At 51.0% G+C, this 21,083-nt stretch overlaps 5 protein-coding genes across 5 annotated transcripts; 3 read left to right on the top strand and 2 right to left on the bottom strand.

Annotated features, from left to right (window-relative positions):
* Position 1: 1 nt before the first annotated feature.
* LOC128264189 (protein ELYS homolog) lies at positions 2–8,852 on the bottom strand. The gene is given in 6 exon segments (XM_052999566.1): positions 2–2,735; positions 2,738–4,067; positions 4,749–5,528; positions 6,924–7,114; positions 7,189–7,863; positions 7,948–8,852. Coding segments are annotated over 6 exon segments (6,288 nt in total). The 5' UTR covers positions 8,723–8,852; the 3' UTR covers positions 2–198.
* Positions 8,853–8,978: 126 nt separating this feature from the next.
* On the top strand, positions 8,979–14,591 carry LOC128264192 (exportin-5). Its single transcript, XM_052999570.1, has 2 exons — positions 8,979–9,680; positions 9,796–14,591. The coding sequence occupies exon 2, from the start codon at positions 9,829–9,831 to the stop codon at positions 13,558–13,560; it is 3,732 nt and encodes a 1,243-aa protein (XP_052855530.1). The 5' UTR covers positions 8,979–9,680; positions 9,796–9,828; the 3' UTR covers positions 13,561–14,591.
* Positions 14,592–15,245: 654 nt separating this feature from the next.
* On the top strand, positions 15,246–16,739 carry LOC128264203 (actin-related protein 10). Its single transcript, XM_052999586.1, has 3 exons — positions 15,246–15,428; positions 15,485–15,637; positions 15,689–16,739. Exons 1-3 carry the CDS (start codon positions 15,358–15,360, stop codon positions 16,599–16,601), a joined length of 1,137 nt encoding a protein of 378 aa, XP_052855546.1. The 5' UTR covers positions 15,246–15,357; the 3' UTR covers positions 16,602–16,739.
* A 149-nt stretch (positions 16,740–16,888) lies between these two features.
* Positions 16,889–18,522, bottom strand: LOC128264213 (trypsin beta-like). Its single transcript, XM_052999595.1, has one exon. It carries the CDS (start codon positions 17,761–17,763, stop codon positions 17,029–17,031), a length of 735 nt encoding a protein of 244 aa, XP_052855555.1. The 5' UTR covers positions 17,764–18,522; the 3' UTR covers positions 16,889–17,028.
* Positions 18,523–19,851: 1,329 nt separating this feature from the next.
* LOC128264210 (trypsin beta-like) lies at positions 19,852–20,797 on the top strand. Its single transcript, XM_052999593.1, has one exon. It carries the CDS (start codon positions 19,881–19,883, stop codon positions 20,655–20,657), a length of 777 nt encoding a protein of 258 aa, XP_052855553.1. The 5' UTR covers positions 19,852–19,880; the 3' UTR covers positions 20,658–20,797.
* The last annotated feature ends 286 nt before the right edge of the window (positions 20,798–21,083 follow it).

The raw sequence follows: 21,083 nt of genomic DNA on the forward strand, positions 1-21,083 counted from the left end.
GTAAATTGTTAACATACAACTTATTTATTTTAACATTAACTCAATTATAAACAAATCGGATTTAGTGCCAACTAAAATTTAACGTTTCTTGAGAAGTGCTTCCTATGTCGTTCATAATATCAGGATAAGTTGAGCTCTGTTTATGCCACATGCGCTCGTTTCGTTGTGGCCACAAAGGATGCACTTTCAGCAAATTCACTATGGTGCCTCGGGCATCTGGTTGCGTGGCACGCGCAGACGCAGCTGCCTTGTCGGGGTGCTTCTGGCCTCGGATTCAGTGGCATTGGCGGACTGATCGGTGCGTCGGCGACGTGGTCGCTTCTCAGCCGCTGCGGAATCGTCTTCCTGCGCCGGAGGAGGCGAAGCCGTTGTGGATGTCGTGCTGGAGCTCGTCTTGCGCGATCGCCCACCTCCGGCGGCCCTCCGCTTCCGGCCGACCTGCCCGGCCTCCAAAGTGGTGGTGGGCGGCTCGCTGATGCCGCGCATTGCCTGCCGGACAGTTGGACCCTGGTTCGAGGGCGTCAGCGAGGTGGCCCGCTTGCCACGCGTCGTCTTTTGCTGGCTCTTGCTGGCCACGGATGTTGTGGCCTCGTTCGACTCGGCGGGGTTGCCGTTCCCGTTGCCGCGTTTGGCAGTGCGACGAGTCCGGGGCAGCGTCGCCTCCGTCTCCGTTTTTGAATCCTCGACCGAGGCGGGTGCGGATGTGGATGTGGATGACTCACTGGCACTTGTCTTGCGCGATCTTGGCGCCCTGGTTTTTGGCGCAGCCTGCATGACCACCATGGGGGGTGGCTCGCTGATGCCGCGCAAGGTGCGCCGGACACTGGGACTCTGGGTCGCGGGTGCCAGCGAGTTGCACCGCTGACCGCGCTGGACATTGTTAATGGGCGTGGCGGGCCTGGAAGTAGAACGACGCGGGCGCAGGGAATGCGGACTGTCCTGCTGCTCCAGAGTGGGGCGTCGTGGGCGCAGCGAACGCGGACTGTCCTGGTACTCCACCGTGGAACGTCGAGGACGCAGAGTACGCGTCGTTGGCGGAGCTGCTTGCTCTTCATCCTCATCCTCATCGGACAGCACTAGCGTGAGACTCTGCCTGGAGTCCTCCTCTTGGGCAGAATGCGGGGCTGGTGCTGCGACCACCTCCTCCTCCTTGGTCTCCTCTTCATCCTCCTCTTCATCATCCTCTTCGGGAATCTCCGCCAGGGGACCTGCATGCAGGAGTTCCACTTCATGGACCACTTCTACCTCCACATCCACATTCACATCCACCTCCGCATTCTGCTTGTGCTCGCTAAAGGCCACTGTGGCCACCGAATCATCGCTAGGGGCATCCTCCCCCATGGGCCACTCTTCTGCTTTCTCCAGCTCCAGATCCTGCTCCTGCTTCTGATCCTCCGGCTGACGATCCTCGTCATCGCTATCTATCACAATGGTGTCGGCTACCTCCGAATCGCTGTTGACCGTGGCGCCCAGCGAAAGAGACGGGCAGGGGTCGCCTCTGGCCGCCGACTCCTCCTGGCCGTCCTTGTCCTTGAAGGCGAACAGCTCCGCACTGCTGCAGGCCGCCGCTTCCTGGGCGCGGGCCACGTAGCCGCGCACCTCCGTGCCGTCCAGTGCAATGACGCAGTCGTCCTCGTCGTACTCCTCCTCCTCCTCCAGCGAACCCTTGGTGGTGTCCAGATCGTCGACCGTTTCCAGGCTGTTGGCGCGGTACAGGGTGGGCGGTGAGCCGTCGCCGTCGCCATCGCCGCCATGTGCCGGCCGCGGAGGAGTCGAGGTCTGCGAGACGTTCGTGTCGCTGGGCAGGAAGGAGGTGGGCGTGTGCGTCACCGACCGCGACGTGGTGATGGAGCCCGTCGACTCCACAACGATGGAGTACATGGGATCGTCGCTCTGCAGGGCGGTTATCATGGGATTTCGAATGCCAGCGGCCGAGGACATGTCCGACTCTTCGCTACTCAGGCTGTAGGTGGGCGAGGAGAGGGGCTCCTCCTGGGCAGGCTCTTGCGAGCTGCCCATGAACGTCAGCTGCTGGTAACCGCTCTGCGCAGGCTCCTCCTGCCCCTGTTCTTGGTCATGTTCCTCCTCCAGTGACTGCGTATCACCCAGCTTCAGTTCCTCCTCCTGATCCTGCTGCTCAACCTGCTGCTCAAGCGATGGCACATCGTAGGTGGACATGCCCAGCGTGGTGTCCATCATCTGGTGGTGTGCCTGGCCGGTTGGACGCACTGCGGGCAGCGACCACTGCGCACTGACCGCGGTAGTTAGTGCCGAGCCCAGATCGGTTGACTCCATTTCGCCACAGATGGTGGTGCGCTCGGAGATCTTCACCGCACTGCTGTTGCCGCTGGAGAAAACCTGCGACTGCGTCTCGCACATCTTCGAGGAGCAGATGGTGGGCACGAACTGCGAGTGCGATGTCGTTGGCGTTGGCTGGACCGTGGCAAAGCTACCGAACCCACTGCTGCCCTCGCTTTCAGTGGCAGTGTCAATCTTTCCCTGACGCAATGAGCCACGTGGCTGTGGGCCAGGCGGTGGGCCAGCCGGTTGGCCAGGCGGTGGGAGCTCGGGTCGAGCAGGCGATTCCTGCGGCAGCTCTGCCAACTGGTTCACCAAGGACACATTGGCCGAGGCCAATGGCGAAAAGAACTCCACGTCGTCGTCGTCGTCGCCGACCTCATGGTCACCCTCATCTGACTCGATGCTCCTCGGCTCGCTTCGCGACTCGATCTCACGATGATCTCGTCGGTCTCCTCCTCCTCGCCCTCCTGCTCCTCCTCCTCGGTGTCCACCTCCATCGATCCATCCAAGCGCAGGGGAATGGGCGGCTTGAAGCGGAACCGCTTGGGCTCCGCCAGCGTGGCAGAAGTGTCCACCGCCACCGGCTCTCCATCCAGTGCTGGTGCTGTGCCGTTTCTCTTCAGGATCGTGAGTTTGGCCTGCGGCGAACTGCTGCTCTGGCTTGCCGTCGGCTGACGCGTCTGCAGGAAAGTTGGCGGCTGCAGCAGATCGACGGCCGCGCTGCGCTCCGTGTCCGCCACCTGCGATTGCCCCAACTGCTGGCCCAGGATGGACTGCACATGGCCCCTGACATCGTCCACCAACTGCTCGGACAGCAGGCGACGGCGTTTGCAGGGCTGCAGCGAGAAGTGCGGCTGCCTCTGCTCCCGTTCCCGTTCCCGCTCCTGCTCCTGCTCCGCCTCCCGCTGACGCTTCTCCACCGCCTGGTGGGGCACGGGGCGCACGGTGCGGCGCCGGCGCGGAAGCTCCGACAGTCCGTACTGCGCATGCCGCAGGAAGGGTATGTTGGTGTGGCCGATTTGGTTGCGCCGCGAGACGGGCGACAGGGCGGCTGGCGGCTCCTCGAACTGCGTGGCCCAGTGGGCACTGACGGCCGAGCTCTGGAAGATGCCGCCCACCTGGCCGCTGGCGTTCTGCTTGACCAGCTGGCAGCTGAAGGGCGGCAGGTTACCTCGGCCGCTCTGGCCATCCTCAAGGCCCCCCTCCAGATGGCCGCGGATGCGGAGGAAGGTGCCGGCTATGTTCTGCGCCACCGGCGCCATCGTGGACCGGTAGGCCGAAATGATCAAGCTGGAGGAGTCGTCCTCCCGCTCCCGCTCGGCGGCCACGTCGTCCATGAAGGCCACCGCGTCGATAAACTTGCTCTTCTGCAGCAGCAGGATCAGCTGCACGCGGTCCGCCTGGCGCGAGCGGCACTCACGCAGCAGACGGTACAGGAGCCGCTCCTCCGGGCCGCGCAAACACAGCTCGGCCAGCGCCTTGAAGCGGCCACGTCGCAGGCAGTGGCGGAAGAAGCTCTCCAGCAGCGGCTGCCCCTCCTCGTCGTCGTGGAGGCGGGCCAGCTGGAAGGCCTGCGGCATGCTTTCGTTGGCCAGCAGCACGCTCATGTGCAGCGACGGAGGCAGTGGTCCCGGCGGCTGGTACACCACGCGCATGGCCGCCTTGATGGCGCCTCCCGCCAGCAGCGTCTCCACCAACAGGCGCGTCTGCCACACCTGGTAGTTGCTGGCCGGAGCGGGGTGCATGTACAGCTCCTTGAGGCATTGCTGCAAATAGGTCAAAAAGAAGGGGGGCTTATAAGAAATGGATCCTTTTTTTAAACAAGAGAGAACGGAGAACGCTAATGTCGAGTCTCCCGACTATTAGATACCCGTTACTCTGCCAACAAATAACAAACTAATTCGATCTGCAGTACAGAGTGCAACGATTACCGGCAGAGCAGCGGCAGAGCAGCGGCAGAGCGTCAAAAAAAGCACGGCAGAGCAGCGGCAAAGGACTTAATAACCCTATAACTTCTATAATAATAGCTCGATTTTAAAATTATTATGTCTACCGATAGGTATGACCAAACACATACAGAGTGCAAAACCTCAAAGTAACAGTACATACATGGATTCTAGATTCTAAATTTTTAAGAAATCGCGATCCAACAAGGATTACATTTTCGCGACCCATATCCATCAGAACAGTCTTTAGGACAACTTTAAATGCGATTATGTCGAAGTAATTTAAACGAAAATATATCTTTAATTTCACTGATCAGATGACTTTTCCAACAAGACGTTTCACAGTTTCGACCGAAAGACTGATTTATCCGAATTATGTTTGCCTTTACCTATAGCGATCGAATACATACTTTAACAGGGCTCCATAATACACACAATTGCCTAAATTAAACGCCCCACTAGTTTTTCAAATTAGATTAGATTAGGGGCTTCTGTACTCACCTCGTAATCGCCGCGGTCCAAGCACCAGAAGGAGCGCACCGACTTGGCCAGACCTTCGCCCAGCTGGAAGGCGTTCTTGAAGCGTCTGCCCAGCTGTGAGTCCAGGTCCAGCAGCAGGTACAGGAGCAGCGCCTGCTTGGGGGCCACCTCAGTGTCCGGAGCGAGCATCACAAGCAGCAGGGCGTGCAGCGAGTCCGGCGGATAAGTGTTCGAAAGGCCAGAGTGCTTTATCAGGGCGTCAATGTAAAGGGTCTTGCGCTGCGCCCGCCTTTCGGAGTAGACGTGTCGCAGGCGGACCAGCGGCTGCTCCCGGTGCTCGCGATGATGGGCCTCGTGCTGGCCCTCCGGCAGGAGGCCCTGCTCGATGAACCAGTAGAGCACCCTCTGGTACTCGTGCACCGTTCGCAGCGCTTGCTCGTTGCCCTTGCACTCGGCCAGCGTCGTGGGCGCCAGTCTGCGCCGGCCCTGCTCCACAATGTAGGACTGCAGGCGCAGCAGCTCGCTCAGTTGGTCGGTGAGCAGCTGGAACTCGCGCCGCTCCCGCTCGTCCAGGGAGTAGCCACCGTAGTCGAAGATGCCCTGGCACAGCTCCGAGCAGCGCGACTTGATATGCCCGGCGCGCCGCACGATCCATTGGGTGAGCGTGGCCAGCGAGAGCTTGGTGGGATCGAGCAGGTTGCACAGGAAGCTTCCGTCCATCCAGCTCCGGGCGCAGTCGTTCAGCAGGGCCCCGCAGTTGTGCTCCAAGGCCACCGACAGTATTACCTCGTACATGGCAGTCTGGATGCCAGAAGGAAAGAAAAAATGAAAGAGGTGAGATTGGCCATATGGGAATATATTCTATAAAGACAAAAAAACTTAAATGCTACTAAACCGTTCTTTTTAAGTTTTGGCAAGTTTAGTGACTACAAAATGTTAACGACTATATTTATTTATAACCAATAAATCAAGTTTTTCTTTTTGGTGTCAATCGGGAAAAAAGTTTTGATTCTTAAAATGCATATTATGAAATATCCTTCGATTATGGACTAGCTCATGGTGTTATTTAATTGAATTTGTATGCATTTTTTTAATAACATGCCCCAGTTCTCTATAATTGTGGTCGTTCTGGTGACCACATTGGGGGCAATTTCAGAAAAATTACATTTATTTTTCACTTGTTTTTCTACATAATTATTAAATATTTTTTAATAAAAAAAAAATCGCCAATAAACCCTTTACAAATTCCTAAATGTTCTTTAATATTTTAAAAATTATAAAAACACTCTCTTGGTTTAAAATTTTATAAAAAAAAAATGGATCAAAAAATGTATTTTAGGGAATCAGCAGAGAATCATTTGCACAAAACTTATTCTTTTGGCTGAGTTTCCAACCGATTGGCATTTTAAGCTAAAAAATATTGATTAAAATTATTAGTTTAACTACTAATACAAATTAGTTAAAAATTAAAATTTAAACATTATGAGCCAATCGATTGAAAATTATATGACGAATTCGACGAGGTATGAATTTCCAACTATCGACCATTATTTCTTGGGGTTATAATAACAAGAATCGAAACTCGAGTTGCTTTTCCGGTTTATTGTCCCAACTTTGCCAACTTTTATCACAATAATAGATACCATTTTGTAGGCCTTGCATTAAGAGTAAAATTTAAATTAAAATCATTTAATTTTAATAAGCAATCTATTGCAGTTTCGGATTTAAATCAGTGTTTTCAAATTTGGGGTTGTTACTGTTAATTTTAACTATTTAACACTGCGTGCTTTATTAAAAAACAAAAATTTGTCAATAAATATTACAATATTACACATATGTGTAATATGTTTCCGTCTCTTTCTACAATATATTTCTTAAGGAAGCAATTACATGTATTGAAATTGAACGTGTTATGAATTTAGTGGGGAAAGTGGATTTTTTTATGGGGAAATCGTGGTTCTGCGACGGGGAAAACTGATTTTTTTATCTGGCAATTTAAATTCAGGGTTTTAATAATGTTAATTCTTAATAGAACGTTTGACTAATATTCATTCTCGTTTTTACCATATGAGCGTTTCCTTCGGGTTAATATAAAAAAATAAATATAAATAAATCCGTTTTTGAGACGGAAACAATAAAGAACTAAGGACTAAGGTAGATTGCTAGAGTTCTACATTTTGCAAGCGAATTTCATACCTTGGAGAAGGTGGCGTTTGGGCTCAGCTCGCAGAACTGGGGCAGAAGTCGCAGGCGGACAATGCTCTCGTGGTAGGGCTGTGGTCGCAGAAAGAGCGTGGCGTGCTCCCAGCGGAGGGTGTTAAGAAAGCGATTCTGCACTCCGTCCTGGGCGTAGTAGCGGCTGCCGGTTGCGGTTAGCAGCATGCAATCTAGACCGGAGCATAGGAACGGGGAGGGATTGTCAATAAAGGCTTGAACTCCATCCCCTCCAATCATCTCTTACCGAAGGTCAGTGAGTCGGGATAGAAGTGCTCATCGTAGCGCTGCAGCGAGACATAGTGCATAATGGAGGTGGAGCGCAGATGCAGTCCCAAGCCGATGGGCAGACCACTTAGGATGTAGCCGGCGACGTAATGCGGAGTTTCGTTGTGCCTCAGGCAGGAGGGCATCTCGTCCTTGTACCACTGGTTAATGTCGAACAGGACGAGCTTGTTTTTGCGATCTGTGTTCGAGTACCAGGAGATGATGAGCAGCAGCGTGCCGCTGTCGCCGGCAAAGCTGAAGGTGGACGCCGTGGTGCAGGCAGTTACGGAGCAGCTGCCTCTGTCGAAGATTTGGTGGTTGCGCACGGAGCTGGAATGGAAGTGCTCGAAGCGGAACCCGTCGCCCACCTGCTCCACGCGCCTGTAGTAGACGTTGTGCAGCAGCATGTGCAGGCGATCGGCGATCTGGTACAAGGCACTTATGTAAAAGCAGGGTTTCGGGTCGTCCGGCGGCATGATGAGGCACATCCGCTCCACGGCCCCATGATCACGTCCATTAGTTGGCGGCGGCTGCATCGTGGTGGTCAGCTGAAAGAGGATCAGATCGTAGATGGCGATGCGACCATCCTCCAGTCCAGCGGCGAAGCCGGGCGCAACGGGTATGCCCATCAAGCTCCGAATTCCGGTGCTTGCCACTATCAGGGAAGAGGTTTGGGATTAGGATAAGGACAATGATAGGCCAGATCTCTGGAGGCACACTCGCCTGCGCACACACTTACCATCCACTTGCACAGCCAAGTGGGCCACTTTGGAGCGGCACTTTTCGAGCACGGATTCGATGCGGCGGTGGCCGAGCTCCTTGCCGGGAATACAGTACAGTTTGCCGTAGGAGGGCTTGCCCTCGTCACTGGGTCTGTCGAGACTATGGCGCCCACGCTCCTCCAGCAGTCTGCCGGCGTTGAGATCGACCAGGAGGACAGTGCCTTCTTCGGTGGCCACAGCCAGGCAGCCGTCGAATAGTTTTAGTCGCGTTCCGCCGCAGAGGCTTTCGTCCAGAAAGGTCATTGCTCGGCAGTGGAGGTGGTCCTGCAGATCGAAGCGGCGCAGCACCTTGCCGGAAATGTACGCGTAGATGAGCACCTGCGTCCTGTGGTCCCACATCTCCAGGCAGATGGCCAGCAACGCCGGTCGCTTCGGCTCGCCGGGAAAGAGTTCCTCCACACAACGGATACTGTTGAAGTGGTGGCTCTTTTCCTCGTTGGCGGACTGGCGCCAAAAGCAATGCCTGGATACGCACTCGCCGGTGGCCATGATGCAGATTAGTAGGGTGGCGTCTTTGCCTTTCCTGCGGGTCACCCATCCCCACTGCCCGCCGCGGATGATGCCGCCCAGGCAGTCGTCTGCGAATTGGGTCAAATAAGGGACCAATGCAATGCTACCAAATCCCACGCCACACTTACCGGTCTGCGAAAGATTCAGCCCGAATCCGGGCACGATCCGCTCCGGGAACTGAGTCGTGCGGCTCCCGTCCAGCTCAACTTCGTGCCACTCCATGTTTTAGTGCACTGTGTCAGCGGTATGGTGCTAAATCGCTCAGACCGCAAAGTATATAAGATTTAATGCTCCGATTGCTCGGAAGTTTGTGACACACTGACCGGCGTTGCCATTTGATTTGACAATTTAAAACAGTCGCCTACTTTGTTGTTGTGCTGGTGCGCACGCTAACCGGGTTAGTGTTGATTAACGTCCCATAGAAATTCGCAAATTCAAGACTTTTCCAGGGGATGCTAGTTTTGTGCGTTTTTTGTTTATTTTTACTGCTTACTGCTCATTGAAAGGTGCAAAAGCCAGTGACTAATGGCCGTGTTTGGAGCGATAAGAACTAACATGTTGTACCGGCATTGGCAGCAGCTTGACAACTCTCGCGGTCCGGCAACGCTGCAGCATTGCGAAAATATCGCGCGAGTTTCATAAGAAATAAAGTCAGCTTGCCTCTGGCAATCGTTTGGCACGAGGCAAATAAAATGGTTTCAAATTAAAACGTTCACAAATTCTAAATGCATGTAAATTGGATCAAAATTCCAGGCAATCCATTGTGATCTGGCAACTTCCGCGAGCCGCCTGTCAACCCTGTCCCGTGCGATTTGTGCTGCACATTGTTCTTAAGCAACCCAGCCGGAAAAGCCGTTTCAGTGGGCTATCCCTTCTATATGCGCTTCAGATGTGAGACACCCCGACACTCGAGGCTGTGTTTCAGGCAATAGGGATCATCTGAGTAACCACGCGAACTCGAACTGCAATCTGAACGAGAGCACTCCATTCCGCAGTCCGCATTCCGCAGTCCGCGTTCCCCATTCTGCAGTCCGCACACCACACACCGCACACGCACACAGGCAGCTCTTCTAATCTCGGAAACGTTGTCTGGCTGGCTGGCTCCGAAGAGGAGTGGCACGCGGGGATCGAGGCGATCGAGGCTTGGCGAGATTCGGGTTTCCAGCGGCGGGCAGCAGAGGTAAGTTAAGGCTAGTTAAGTGGGCAGGGCAGCAGCAAAAGTTAAGTGGGTCGGCAGCGGGGGGGAAGGAGGGGGGTTTGGCAGGAGCACATGTCTAAACCATCTCCACTTGCAGGAAGGCAGAGGCATAGCCAGCTAGACACCATCGATGGCCCAGCACCACGGAGGCACCGAGGCCCTGGCCGCCGAACTGGCCACCGCCGTCGACCTGATCATGCATCCGCTGACCCAGCAGCAGGCGCGCCTGGAGGCGTACATGGCCTGCGAGCGGTTCAAGGAGGAGTCGCCGCTGTGCGCCCAGGTGGGCCTGTTCCTGGCCAGCTCGCCGCAGTCCAACCAGCAGGTGCGCCACTTCGGGCTGCAGCTGATCGAGTACACAATCAAGTTCCGATGGAACTGCATCACGCACGAAGAGAAGGTGTACATCAAGGACAATGCCATCAAGATGCTGAACGTGGGCGTGGGCCCGGCGGAGGACCGCTCGCTGCTGCCCACAAAGAATGCGCTCTCGCGCATCATCGTCGAGATGATCAAGCGCGAGTGGCCGCAGCAGTGGTCCGACCTGCTGCCGGAGCTGAGCCAGGCCTGCACCAAGGGCGAGGCCCAGACGGAGCTGGTGCTGCTCGTCTTCCTGCGCCTGGTGGAGGACGTGGCCCTGCTGCAGACGATCGAGTCCAATCAGCGGCGCAAGGACATGTACCAGGCGCTGAACAACAACATGAACGACATCTTCGAGTTCTTCCTGCGCCTGGTGGAGCAGCATGTGACCGCGTTCCGCGAGACAACGCGGCAGGGCCACTTCACCAAGGCCAATGCGCACAGCCGGGTGGTCGAGATGGTCCTGCTCACGCTGAGCGGCTTCGTCGAGTGGGTCAGCATCCAGCACATCATGTCCAGCAACGGCAAGCTGATGCACTTCCTCTGCATCCTGCTCAACGACAAAGCATTCCAGTGCAACGCGGCCGAGTGCCTGGCCCAGATCACGAACCGCAAGGGCCAGGCCAAGGAGCGCAAGCCGCTGCTGCAGCTGTTCAATGAGGAGCCGCTGCGCTACATCTACCAGGCCAGCCAGATCCCGCCCGACTCCGGCTCGTCCCTGGCCGTCGAGCAGCATCACAACTTCCTGAAGAAGCTGCTGCAGGTGCTGAACGGCATGGCCCAGCAGCTGGTTGCGCTCTGGGGCAAGGACGATGCCACGCAGCGACCGGTGCACCTGGAGGTGCTGCTCGAGTGCCTGCTACTGCTCGTCCAGCACCAATCGCTCACCGTCTCGCACGGATCGGCGCTCATCTGGCAGCTGCTGCTCAAGCACGAGCCCTGCTCCAAGGACTTCGCCACGGTCAACTACATTCCCAAGCTCATCCACACGATTGCCCCGCGGATCGTGAAGCTGCCATATCCTGCCGCCACCAGCTCGCCTGCCAGCCTCTCCACGGAGGCGTACATTCGCCTGGAGTACGACAGCGAGGAGGAGTTCGCGCTCTACTTCTTCCGCTGCCGCACCGACTTCCTCGAGATCTTCCGCCTGGCCACGCTGGTGCAGCCGCTGGTCACCTACGGCTACTGCGAGCAGTGGCTGCAGCAGCGCCTGCGCAACGCGGTGGCCGAAGCGGATGCGGAGGCCAAGAGCGGCACCGTGTCGTGCAGCGTACTGGATCCCGTCTACCTGGAATGGGATGCCCTGGTCAGCGTGCTCGACGGCGTCCTAAGCCGCATCCTGCTCGTCGCGGAGCGTCCCTCGGTGCCGGCGGGACTGCGGCTGCTGGAGGAGTGCCTCAAGCTAGAGACAATCAACCCACTCATCTACTCGATCCTGCTCTCCTGCATCTCGGCCCTGTTCGTCTTTCTCAGCATGTCCGCCTGCCAGATAACGGCCACCAACTGCGTGGCCATGAGCGGCGTGAGTCTGCTGCCGCGGGTGCTGGACAAGATCTTCCGGGCGCTGGTGCTGAAGCCGCCCAACGAACTGGAGAAGGTGCAGGCCAAGTCGGCCAAGAACCTGCGTCGCCACGCCGCCTCGCTGCTGGTGAAGCTGGCCCACAAGTACCCGTTGCTGCTGCTGCCGGTCTTCGAGCAGATCAACGGCCACGTGGAGCTGCTGCTAAAGGAGCCCGGCCAGCACCAGCTGTGCCGCCTGATGCGCACCACCCTGCAGGAGGCGCTGATTCTCATCTCGAACCACTTCTGCGACTTTGAGCGCCAGACGCTCTTCATCGAGCACATCGTGCAGGACAAGCGTACCGAGTGGCTGGCCTTCGGCGATGCGCTCAAGTCGCCACTGGCCTTCATGAGCTTCGTGGGCCTGGACAAGCCGCCCATCTTCGCCGTGGAGGGTGCCGTCACGCTCCAGAACCGCTCGCGCCTCCTGGACGCCCTGCATGTGGTGCTGGGCGTGGTGAAGCGCTGCACCTGGCCCGACGATCCCGATCGCGCCCAGCGCGGCGGCTTCGTCATCGGCTGCACGGAGCTGGGCAACCCCATCTGCCGGAATCCGGCCACCAAGCACGTGGTGCCGCTGCTCTCGCACGTCCTCAGCCTGATGCGTGTGCTCAACGAGCTGTTTGCCCCCGAGGCGCTGCAGGCCCTCTCCGAGGGGTACCGCGGCATCCACGGCATGCTGGAGCACGAGAAGAAGCTGCTGATGGGCATCTGCGCCCTGCCCACCGATCCGCTGGACACCACCATTCGCAGCGAGCCGACGGCCTTCGAGAAGATGCAGACCTTCATGATGATGGTCACCGAGGGCTGCTACCATCTGATGGGCTCCGCAGGCCCCTCTCTGGGTCGCGATCTGTACCAGCTGCTGGGTTTGGCCGACGCCATCGTGACGAATGTGTTCAGCCGCATGGACCTGGTGCCTGACTACCGACTGCGCCCCATCATCCGGGTCTTCTTCAAGCCCTTTGTTTACTCGTGCCCGCCCAGCTTCTACGACAGCGTCCTAGTGCCGCTCTTCGCCCACCTGGCCCCGTTGATGTGCGAGCGGTTGACGCGCCGCTGGCTCTACATCGCCTCGCTCTACGAGAGCGGGCAGCTCAATGGCGAGGTCAACGACACGCAGGAGGTGCTGGAGGATCAACTCAATCGCACACTGACGCGTGAGTATCTGGACGTGCTGAAGATCGCGCTGGTCGGCGGCCAGATTGGGGCCGATCATGTGGCTGCGGGCGCCAATGCCAACAGCAACTCGGTGGCCATGGAGAACGAGGAGCACTCGATGGACAGTGCGCCGCAATCGCGGGCCAGCCAGTCGGCCCTGCTCTCCGACATCATCAGCGACTTGGGCGGCAAGCTTCTGCGCAACGGACTCATTGGCAACTATGTGCTGATGACCCTGCTGAAGGCCATCGCCTGGAACGACGGCATGTGCAGCATGAAGGCGGTGAATATAGCGGCGCCCGTGATGCGCTTCCTGGCCGCCGAGAAGCTGATGGACGAGAACAAGGCGGTGACGGCCTTCACTGCCGTTCTGCAGGGCATGCAGGTGCATGGCCAGCACGAGGCCAACCAGTCCGGCCTCGTCACCCTGGGCGTGCAGTTCTACGAGCTGCTGCGGCCCCAGTTCCCCATCCTCAGCGAAGTGCTGCAGCACATACCCAGCGTGAATGCGGCCGACATCCAGAAGTTCGACGAGAAGATCGCCGTGGCGCCCATCAAAGGCAACAAGGTGGACCGCGCCAAGAAGGACATATTCAAGAAGCTCACCGCCCAGCTGGTCGGACGTAGCGTCAACCAGTTGTTCCGGCACGAGGTGCAGATCGCCAACCTGCCGCCCATGCAGTCGCACAAGGCCAAGGGAGCCATGGGCACCACCGCCGCCGACATCATGGATAGCAATCAGAACGCCAGTCTTGCCCGTCTCTTTGGCCCGGAGAAGTGACAGGAGGGACCGCAACAGAAGCAGGATCAGGAGCAGCAGCAGCAGCAGCAGCAGCAGAAGCAGGAACACAAACACACACTGAAAAAGAAAAAGAAACCGAGGAAGAGCAGGAGGAGCGATCCGGACCCGGTCTTGGTCGAGGACCAGGATCAGGAGGGTCAAGGGGATCACGTCGAGACCACGGCCACCTCAGCTGCCAAACTAGCGACGACTGAACTTAAAGTAATTGTAAACTAGCTTAGACGATGAGCCATCTCACGTCCACGCCCATGCCCTCGACCACGCCCATGCCCATGACCCAGAGCCCAGTTCCCCAGTTGCCCAGTCCCAGTTGCAATCAGATCTTAAAGTTATTAATTTATTTATTTTACAAATTAATTTAACACCCGCAAGTAAAAGTTTTTTTTTTTTGGTTTAGTCTCCCGCGGCCATCGCCTTGTTTCGATCCGAAAACCATTTCCCCTGATTCGCGACTTGTTACTGCTTTGTTATTTATTATTCGGAATTTGTTAAACTTGTTTGCACAAAGAGGAAGTGGAACATATAAAATTGTCAATACTCTCCCTTCGACCCTGAATCGGCCCAGTCCTAATCCCAATCCCTTGGCCCCGCAGCAATGCCCGAAGTCCTTTTTATACATACATAGTTAATTAACTAAATAATGAATTGTGCTTTTCCCGGTTTTGTATAGTTACCTATGCGCAGGCATACTGTAATTTATATATATGTACACATTTATCCTTTGGAGAAACATTTCTGAAATTACGCTTAGGCTTAGTTGATAGGCAACGAGTTATTATTATATAATACATCAATCTGTATATGAACACACATCCCGCATCGCATATGCATTACCCCCCAAAAAACACACATCGGGATTCTAAGAATTATAGTTGCGTGAGTATGTAATATTCAAACTGAAATTATGTACTACTATTTATAACTAAATGAAATCGAAGCGGAATAATTCGCAAAAACACAAAATCGAAATAAGTTAATAAATCGGAAATAAATTTACAAATTCAAATTGATATCTAGTTGTTTGTTATTTAATATAATTAAAAACAAACAAAGTGCAAGTTTTGAATAGAGAAAAATGAACTGGGGATATTTGGTAGTTTCACTCCCGTAGTTGGGTAAAATATATATTCTAGTCTCGATTTTCGAAATTTCGGCCGTTAAAAAAAAGCTTAAATTTAAAGTGTTTCCATTGCTTGTTCAACCAAAAATAAAATAAATAAATAAAAACAGTAAAAGTGTTCAACTCAACAAAATCTTTGGGTCCACTTGCGAGCACACACAGAAGAAAATTGAACAGGTAATAAAATACTTTAAACTGTTTTTTATTTTATTTTTAAATTCATTCATTAAAACTATTATATTGCTTTGTCCTGATGTTTATTCATTTCGCGTATATGTAGTTGCCTTTAATAACATATTCTATTGCCAAACTTATTTGAATGAAACTTTTGTGGTTCTAAAATTTCAAGGGTAAACTTAAAGTATAATCAAAGTTATTAGTACAATTATCAAAGTTATTAGCACAACAAGCCAGCTTGAAACCTCATCAGTTTAAAGCCTTTTTTCTCTGTTTGCCGTAAAGATGCGAAACCTTTAATTGCAGCGTTAGTGTAAATAGGCTGTTAGCGCAAATCGCGGCTATCGATTGTTTTGGCTATCGCTATCGCTATCGATAGTTGCTTACCTGTGGCCTAGCCTTCAATTTTCTTTTGGCCCAAATTAATAATAAAAAACTTAGTCTGGTCCCTTGGGCCCGTCACAGTCCAGCCAGCCAAGATGCCCATCTACGAGAGCGTGATGCAGGAGAAGCCTCCCATCGTCCTGGACATTGGCAACGCCTACACAAAGTAAGCAATGATGCGGCGCAAGTGAAGGTGAAGTCATCATTTTGCCACCTTTTCAGACTGGGCTTCGCGGCGGAGGCGTATCCGCGGAAGATAATGCCCACGGAGGTGGTGATGACCACGACGGGTGTCAGGAAGCGTCTTCTTGATTACGACACACAGGAGGAGCTCTACGACCAGCTGGTAGACTTCCTGCAGACGATATTCTTCAAGTAGGTTAGGTCGACAAGTGGAGCTCCATCTACATCTTCGGCTAATTTCAGGCACTTGCTGGTCAGCCCCAAGGAGCGGAAGTTTGTGCTGGTGGAGAACGTGTTCGGACCCACTGTGCTGCGCGAGACCTTGGCCCGCGTCCTCTTTGTCCACTTTGACGTCTCCTCCGTGCTGTTCGTGCCCGTGCACCTCATCGCACTCTCCACGCTGGCCGTGCCCACCGCCCTGGTGGTGGACATCGGCTACAGCGAGACCAGCGTCATGCCCGTCTTCTGCGGGGTGCAGATCATGGCCGCCTTCAAGGACCAGAGCTACGGGGGCAGGGCCATCCACGCGGAGATCAGGCGCCAGCTGGTGGAGACGGGCGTCAAGGAAAGCCTGCTGACGGAGAGCGTGCTGGAGGACATCAAGGTGCGAGCATGCTTCGTGACCACCATGGAAAGGGCCCAGGCATTCGCCCAGGGTGGCGAGGATCAGCCGACTGCGGCGCCAGGCGTGGACTACATCGTCAGCGACAACGATGCTGTCATCCAGGTGCCCGGCGTGCTGCGGGAAACCGTCTACGAGATCATGTTTGAGGATAGCAACGAGCGGGACAGCCTGGCGCACCTCATCCTGCGCTCCATCCTCGACTGCACCCTGGACGTGAGGCGTGCTCTGGTCGAGAGTGTGTTCCTCGTGGGCGGCGGCTCCATGGTCCAGGGCCTGCTGGCCCGACTTCGCCAGGAGCTGCAGCACCTGCTCGCCAAGGATCCCTTCTACGCCGAGCGCTTCCACGGCGAGCTGCAGTTCAAGTTCTTCAATGCCATTGGCAAGCAGAACTTCACCGCCTGGCTGGGTGGCGCCCTGTGCGGGGCCACGGATCTCATCCAGACAAGGTCGCTGGTCAAGGAGACGTATCTGAAGAGCGAGCACGTTCCCGACTGGAGCAACCTGTGCGACAATCGGCCGACAGGTTCATAGTTTGGCGGAGGCCTCTGAAAAACGCATCCTTATTTAATATTGATTAAAGTGTATTATATAGGCTTAAATTTAACTGCAAGTATAAAGTATAGAACATAATTTTTAAATGTTCAGTAGTTTCAGAGCTATTTGTTTAAATATTGAAATATTGAATTCCTCTCATAACTCCATGTTTGATCCACTAAAAATTATGAACCGTTTTAATAGCCAACCAATGTTGGTTTGATTTTCCGCATATTAATGTCCTCTTTTTTATGGTAGCAATGTCTTCTAAGATTGTTTGTGAAGCTTGAGATTAGTGCTGATTATTCGTACAAGTAAACCCCAAATAGTTATGCTCCCAAGATGCTTTAACCCAGTATCATTAAAATACTTTTTTTTATTTTTATTTACTTGTTTAATATTTTGATATTCATTACATTGGATCTTATAATTTAATAGATGCAATGGCATTTAAAAGCCAGCTCCTTTCGTTAGATACACTTATGTATTTTGTAGGACCATCGCAATATTCAAATATTCCCGAAACGACACCCACAAGTTGTTGGTCTACAACCAATGGTCCACCAGAGTCACCATAACAAGCCGTTTGTACATTAGATCCGGCAAAAATGAAAAACTGATTAACCCCTAATATACGGGCGCATACGCCTTGAAGGTGAACCGGATTCGAGAGCTTTGGAAATGCTGATGTTGCTCCCCATCCGGAAACCTTTGCAACTGTTCCAGGAGCAGGATTCCTCTCGGCCAAAGGGATACTCTTGACTTTGTCGGTGAAATTAAGAGGCTCACTTAATCGCATGACGGCAATGTCTTTGGTCAAATTTGTACTGTTATAATTCTCGTGAGACCTTATGGCGGCCACTTTGACAAGGGTTCCTTTGGAGTTCAACAACGACGAGCCCACGCGAATTAGGAAATCTTTGGCCTCCAGTCGGCGTCTTTCTTTATCAAAACGGCAGTGGGCAGCAGTTATGATAATATCCTTGTTGTAAATAGAGCCTCCACAGTAGTGTTCCCCATTCACTTGTAGGGACACCTGCCAAGGAGCCTGTTCTATTTCAATGTTCTGCCCACCGACAATCCTTTCCTCCGGTCGAGGAACTCGTCTTGCAGACAGGAAGTTTATAGCCAATAGCAGTAGAAAACTCTGGATGAACATCTTCACTGGCTTGGTTACGACCTTGGATCACGATGTCTGAACTACCGACGGAGCTAGTATTTTATATGCCAAGGCCTGTAAGGGTCTTTAGTTATTTCTAAATTTAGCACAAGTTTCAGCGTGGGGAGTTCCAGTAATTTTTTCATATTCTGCAAACATTGCTTAGTCCCCTAAGATAAGACACATTTAAAATATCGAAACCTATTAGACTATATATAGAACAGGAATGCTTACTATAATAATTACTAATTCTATATTGGTTTTGACTATATTTGGCACAAGAAGTGACAACAATATAACTTTAAGGGCGTGGACAAGGTTTTTTTTTTTAATTTTATTGACTCATATGTTGCTTAGCAATTTTGCAATTTTAGGCAAGGATTCAATGTGTTTCATTAATTATACCCATTTACTTATTTAATACATAAGATATGAATTATAGAGGTACGGTCCTTGCTTTACATTTAATATTTAACTGAGTGACTCAGAAACTCGTAAGCAGTTAAAACAAAGCGAGAATTAAATTTGTTACAAAAAAGTAAATTAGCTAAGTTGCAAAGCAATGTATAATATTAATCTAAAACAAGAAAAGAAGCCTGGAAGCTAATAAAAAAAATATTCAACAGAACGTCTTAATTTTGATTTGTATGCGTATAGTTTATTTTCCTATTAATCTTTTATTCTCTTCTATGGAAGCTATATGACAGTTGTTGTCCGATATTTATAAAATTTAATCTGTAGTTCTATAATAGTAAACAATCTCGGAGTATATTCGTTTAATTATACCCTTGTAGAGGGTATTATAATTTCAGACAGAAGTTTGCAACGCAGTGAAGGAGACATTTCCGACCCTATAAAGTATATATATTCTTGATCAGCATCACTAGGAGAGTCGATCTAGCCATGTCCGTCTGTCCGTCCGTCTGTCCGTCCGTTTCTACGCAAACTAGTCTCTCAGTTTTAAAGCTATCTGCATGAAACTTTCCCAAAAGTTGTCTTTCTATTGCAGGTAGTATATAGTAGTCGGAACGAGCCGGATCGGACGACTATAGCATATGCATAGCTACCATAGGAACAATCGAAAAAAAAAAAATAAAAAAAATTATAACTTTGCTGTTTTTTAATTTTTTTTTTATTTCTTCGACATATAGTAATGGTTAAATATTTCAGAATTACGGTTTAAATTTAATCAAAATCGAACGACTATAACATAAAGCTCCAATGGAAACAGTAAAAAAATATGACTTATTAATAATTTGACAGTTCAGAATTACCGTTTTAATTTTATTAAAATCGGAAAACGATATCATATAGCTGCCATAGAAACTATCGATGCTTCAATGCTTTTAAACATATATGAAAGTAAATCACCTAACCTAAAGTAAATCATAATTTTAATGCTTTCAAGAATAATAAATTTTTGCAATAGTTGCAAGGGTATATGAACTTCGGCTTGCCGAAGTTTGCTTCCTTTCTTGTTATCATTGAATACCATTACCAGAATAGTGTAAATTCGATATTAAAAACCACTTTCGCTCTTTATTAGAACTTATTAGTTATTGAGAAAGTTTCATAAAGAAAAAAAATGGTCATAGAAACCAATTGTTGCATGCATTTTAGACAGTATGGTATGAAAAATGAAAAAAGGACAAACGTTCAGGTGGATATAGCTAGACCGATTCTTTAAGCGATTCTGATCATTAATATATAGTATATATATAGATTATAGATTCCGAAATGCCCCCTTCACAGCGTTGCAAACTTTCCACTGACTTATAATTTAAAAAACCTTGTCTACGCCTTCAAAGATACATTGCTTTCTCTTCTTGTGCTAAATTTAGTCCACAACAATTGAATATAAACTTTAATTTATTTTTCAAATAAGTAAGAATTGTTTCTTTATTAAGTCTAATTGGTTTCTGTAATTTACGTTTTTCTTATCTTTAAGGGAGTAAGCCATATTAGCAGGAAACGGAATAATGATTAACATTCCCCACGTTGAAACTTGTGCTAAATTTAGAAATAACTAAAGAACCTTACAGACCATGGCATATAAAATACTTGCTCCGTCGGTAGTTCAAACATTGTGATCCAAAGTCGTAACCAAGCCAGTGAAGATGTTCATCCAGAGTTTTCTACTGCTATTGGCAATTGGTTTCCTGTCTGCAGGACGAGTTCCTCGACCGGAGGAAAGGATTATCGGTGGGCAGAACATTGAAATCGAACAGGCTCCTTGGCAGGTGTCCCTACAAGTGAATGGGAAACCCCATTGTGGAGGCTCTATTTACAGCAAGGACATTATCATAACTGCTGCCCACTGCCGTTTTGATAAAGAAAGACGCCGACTGGAGGCAAAAGATTTCCTAATTCGCGTGGGCTCGTCGTTGTTGAACTCCAATGGAACCCTTGTCAAAGTGGCCGCCATAAGGTCTCACGAGAGTTTTGACTTCAAAAGAAATGGTTTCAACGACATTGCTATCATGAGATTGAGTGAACCACTTAAGTTCACCAGCAAAGTACAGAGTATCCCTTTGGCCAAGAGGAATCCTGCTCCTGGAACAGTTGCAATGGTTTCCGGCTGGGGAGCAACATCAGCATTACCTTCACACAATGGCTATCCGGTGTTATCATATCCTATAAATCTTCAACGCGTATACAATCAAATACGAAATCGGAAATATTGCAGTATATTTCCTACTATGTCCAAGAATAATATTTGCGCCGGAACTTATGGAAAAACGACTTGTAGCGGGGACTCTGGTGGACCATTGGTTGTTAATCAAGAACTTGTGGGTGTCGTCTCAGGAGGGTTTAAATTTTGCGATGGTTTTTCAGTCTATGCAAGTGTCCCTTCGTTTCGATCCTGGATTCTAAATGCCGTTGCATCTATTTAATCAAAAGTTTTGAATTTTAAACTAAAGCAAAAAGATAAATATGTTTCATGTTTACCTTATATGTACCTTTTATAAACGAGGGCGTAAAAATGTATAAAATAAACATTTCCATCCAAATAAACAAAATGTAAAATTTTCAATTCTATTTTTCAATTATGATATTGTTACCGATTTTATTAAAGTTGAAATCGTAATTCTAAAATAGTAAACCATTACATATACATCGTACAAAATGAAAACAGCAAAGTTCTCATTTTGTTTCATATATTTTTCTGATTGTTCCTATGGGATCTTTTATATCGCCGTCCGATCCGGCCCGTTCCGAGTTATAATCTCCCTGTATAAGAACCAAGACTTTTGGAAAAGTTTCATCCATATAACTTAAAAACGGACGGACGGACATGACTAGATCAACTTTCTAGTGAT

Source organism: Drosophila gunungcola, unplaced genomic scaffold (assembly GCF_025200985.1).
Source record: "Drosophila gunungcola strain Sukarami unplaced genomic scaffold, Dgunungcola_SK_2 000060F, whole genome shotgun sequence".
Classification (NCBI taxonomy): domain Eukaryota; kingdom Metazoa; phylum Arthropoda; class Insecta; order Diptera; family Drosophilidae; genus Drosophila; species Drosophila gunungcola.

What these genes read in the sequence shown, in the direction of transcription:
- LOC128264203 (XM_052999586.1), top strand. Translation starts at nt 15,358, where the DNA reads ATGCCCATCTACGAGAGCGTGATGCAGGAGAAGCCTCCCATCGTCCTG. An exon ending in ATTGGCAACGCCTACACAAA is followed by an intron (nt 15,429 to 15,484) that starts GTAAGCAATGAT and finishes CCACCTTTTCAG; the next exon opens with ACTGGGCTTCGCGGCGGAGG. An exon ending in CTGCAGACGATATTCTTCAA is followed by an intron (nt 15,638 to 15,688) that starts GTAGGTTAGGTC and finishes GGCTAATTTCAG; the next exon opens with GCACTTGCTGGTCAGCCCCA.
- LOC128264210 (XM_052999593.1), top strand. Translation starts at nt 19,881, where the DNA reads ATGTTCATCCAGAGTTTTCTACTGCTATTGGCAATTGGTTTCCTGTCT.
- LOC128264213 (XM_052999595.1), bottom strand. Translation starts at nt 17,763, where the DNA reads ATGTTCATCCAGAGTTTTCTACTGCTATTGGCTATAAACTTCCTGTCT.
- LOC128264192 (XM_052999570.1), top strand. Translation starts at nt 9,829, where the DNA reads ATGGCCCAGCACCACGGAGGCACCGAGGCCCTGGCCGCCGAACTGGCC.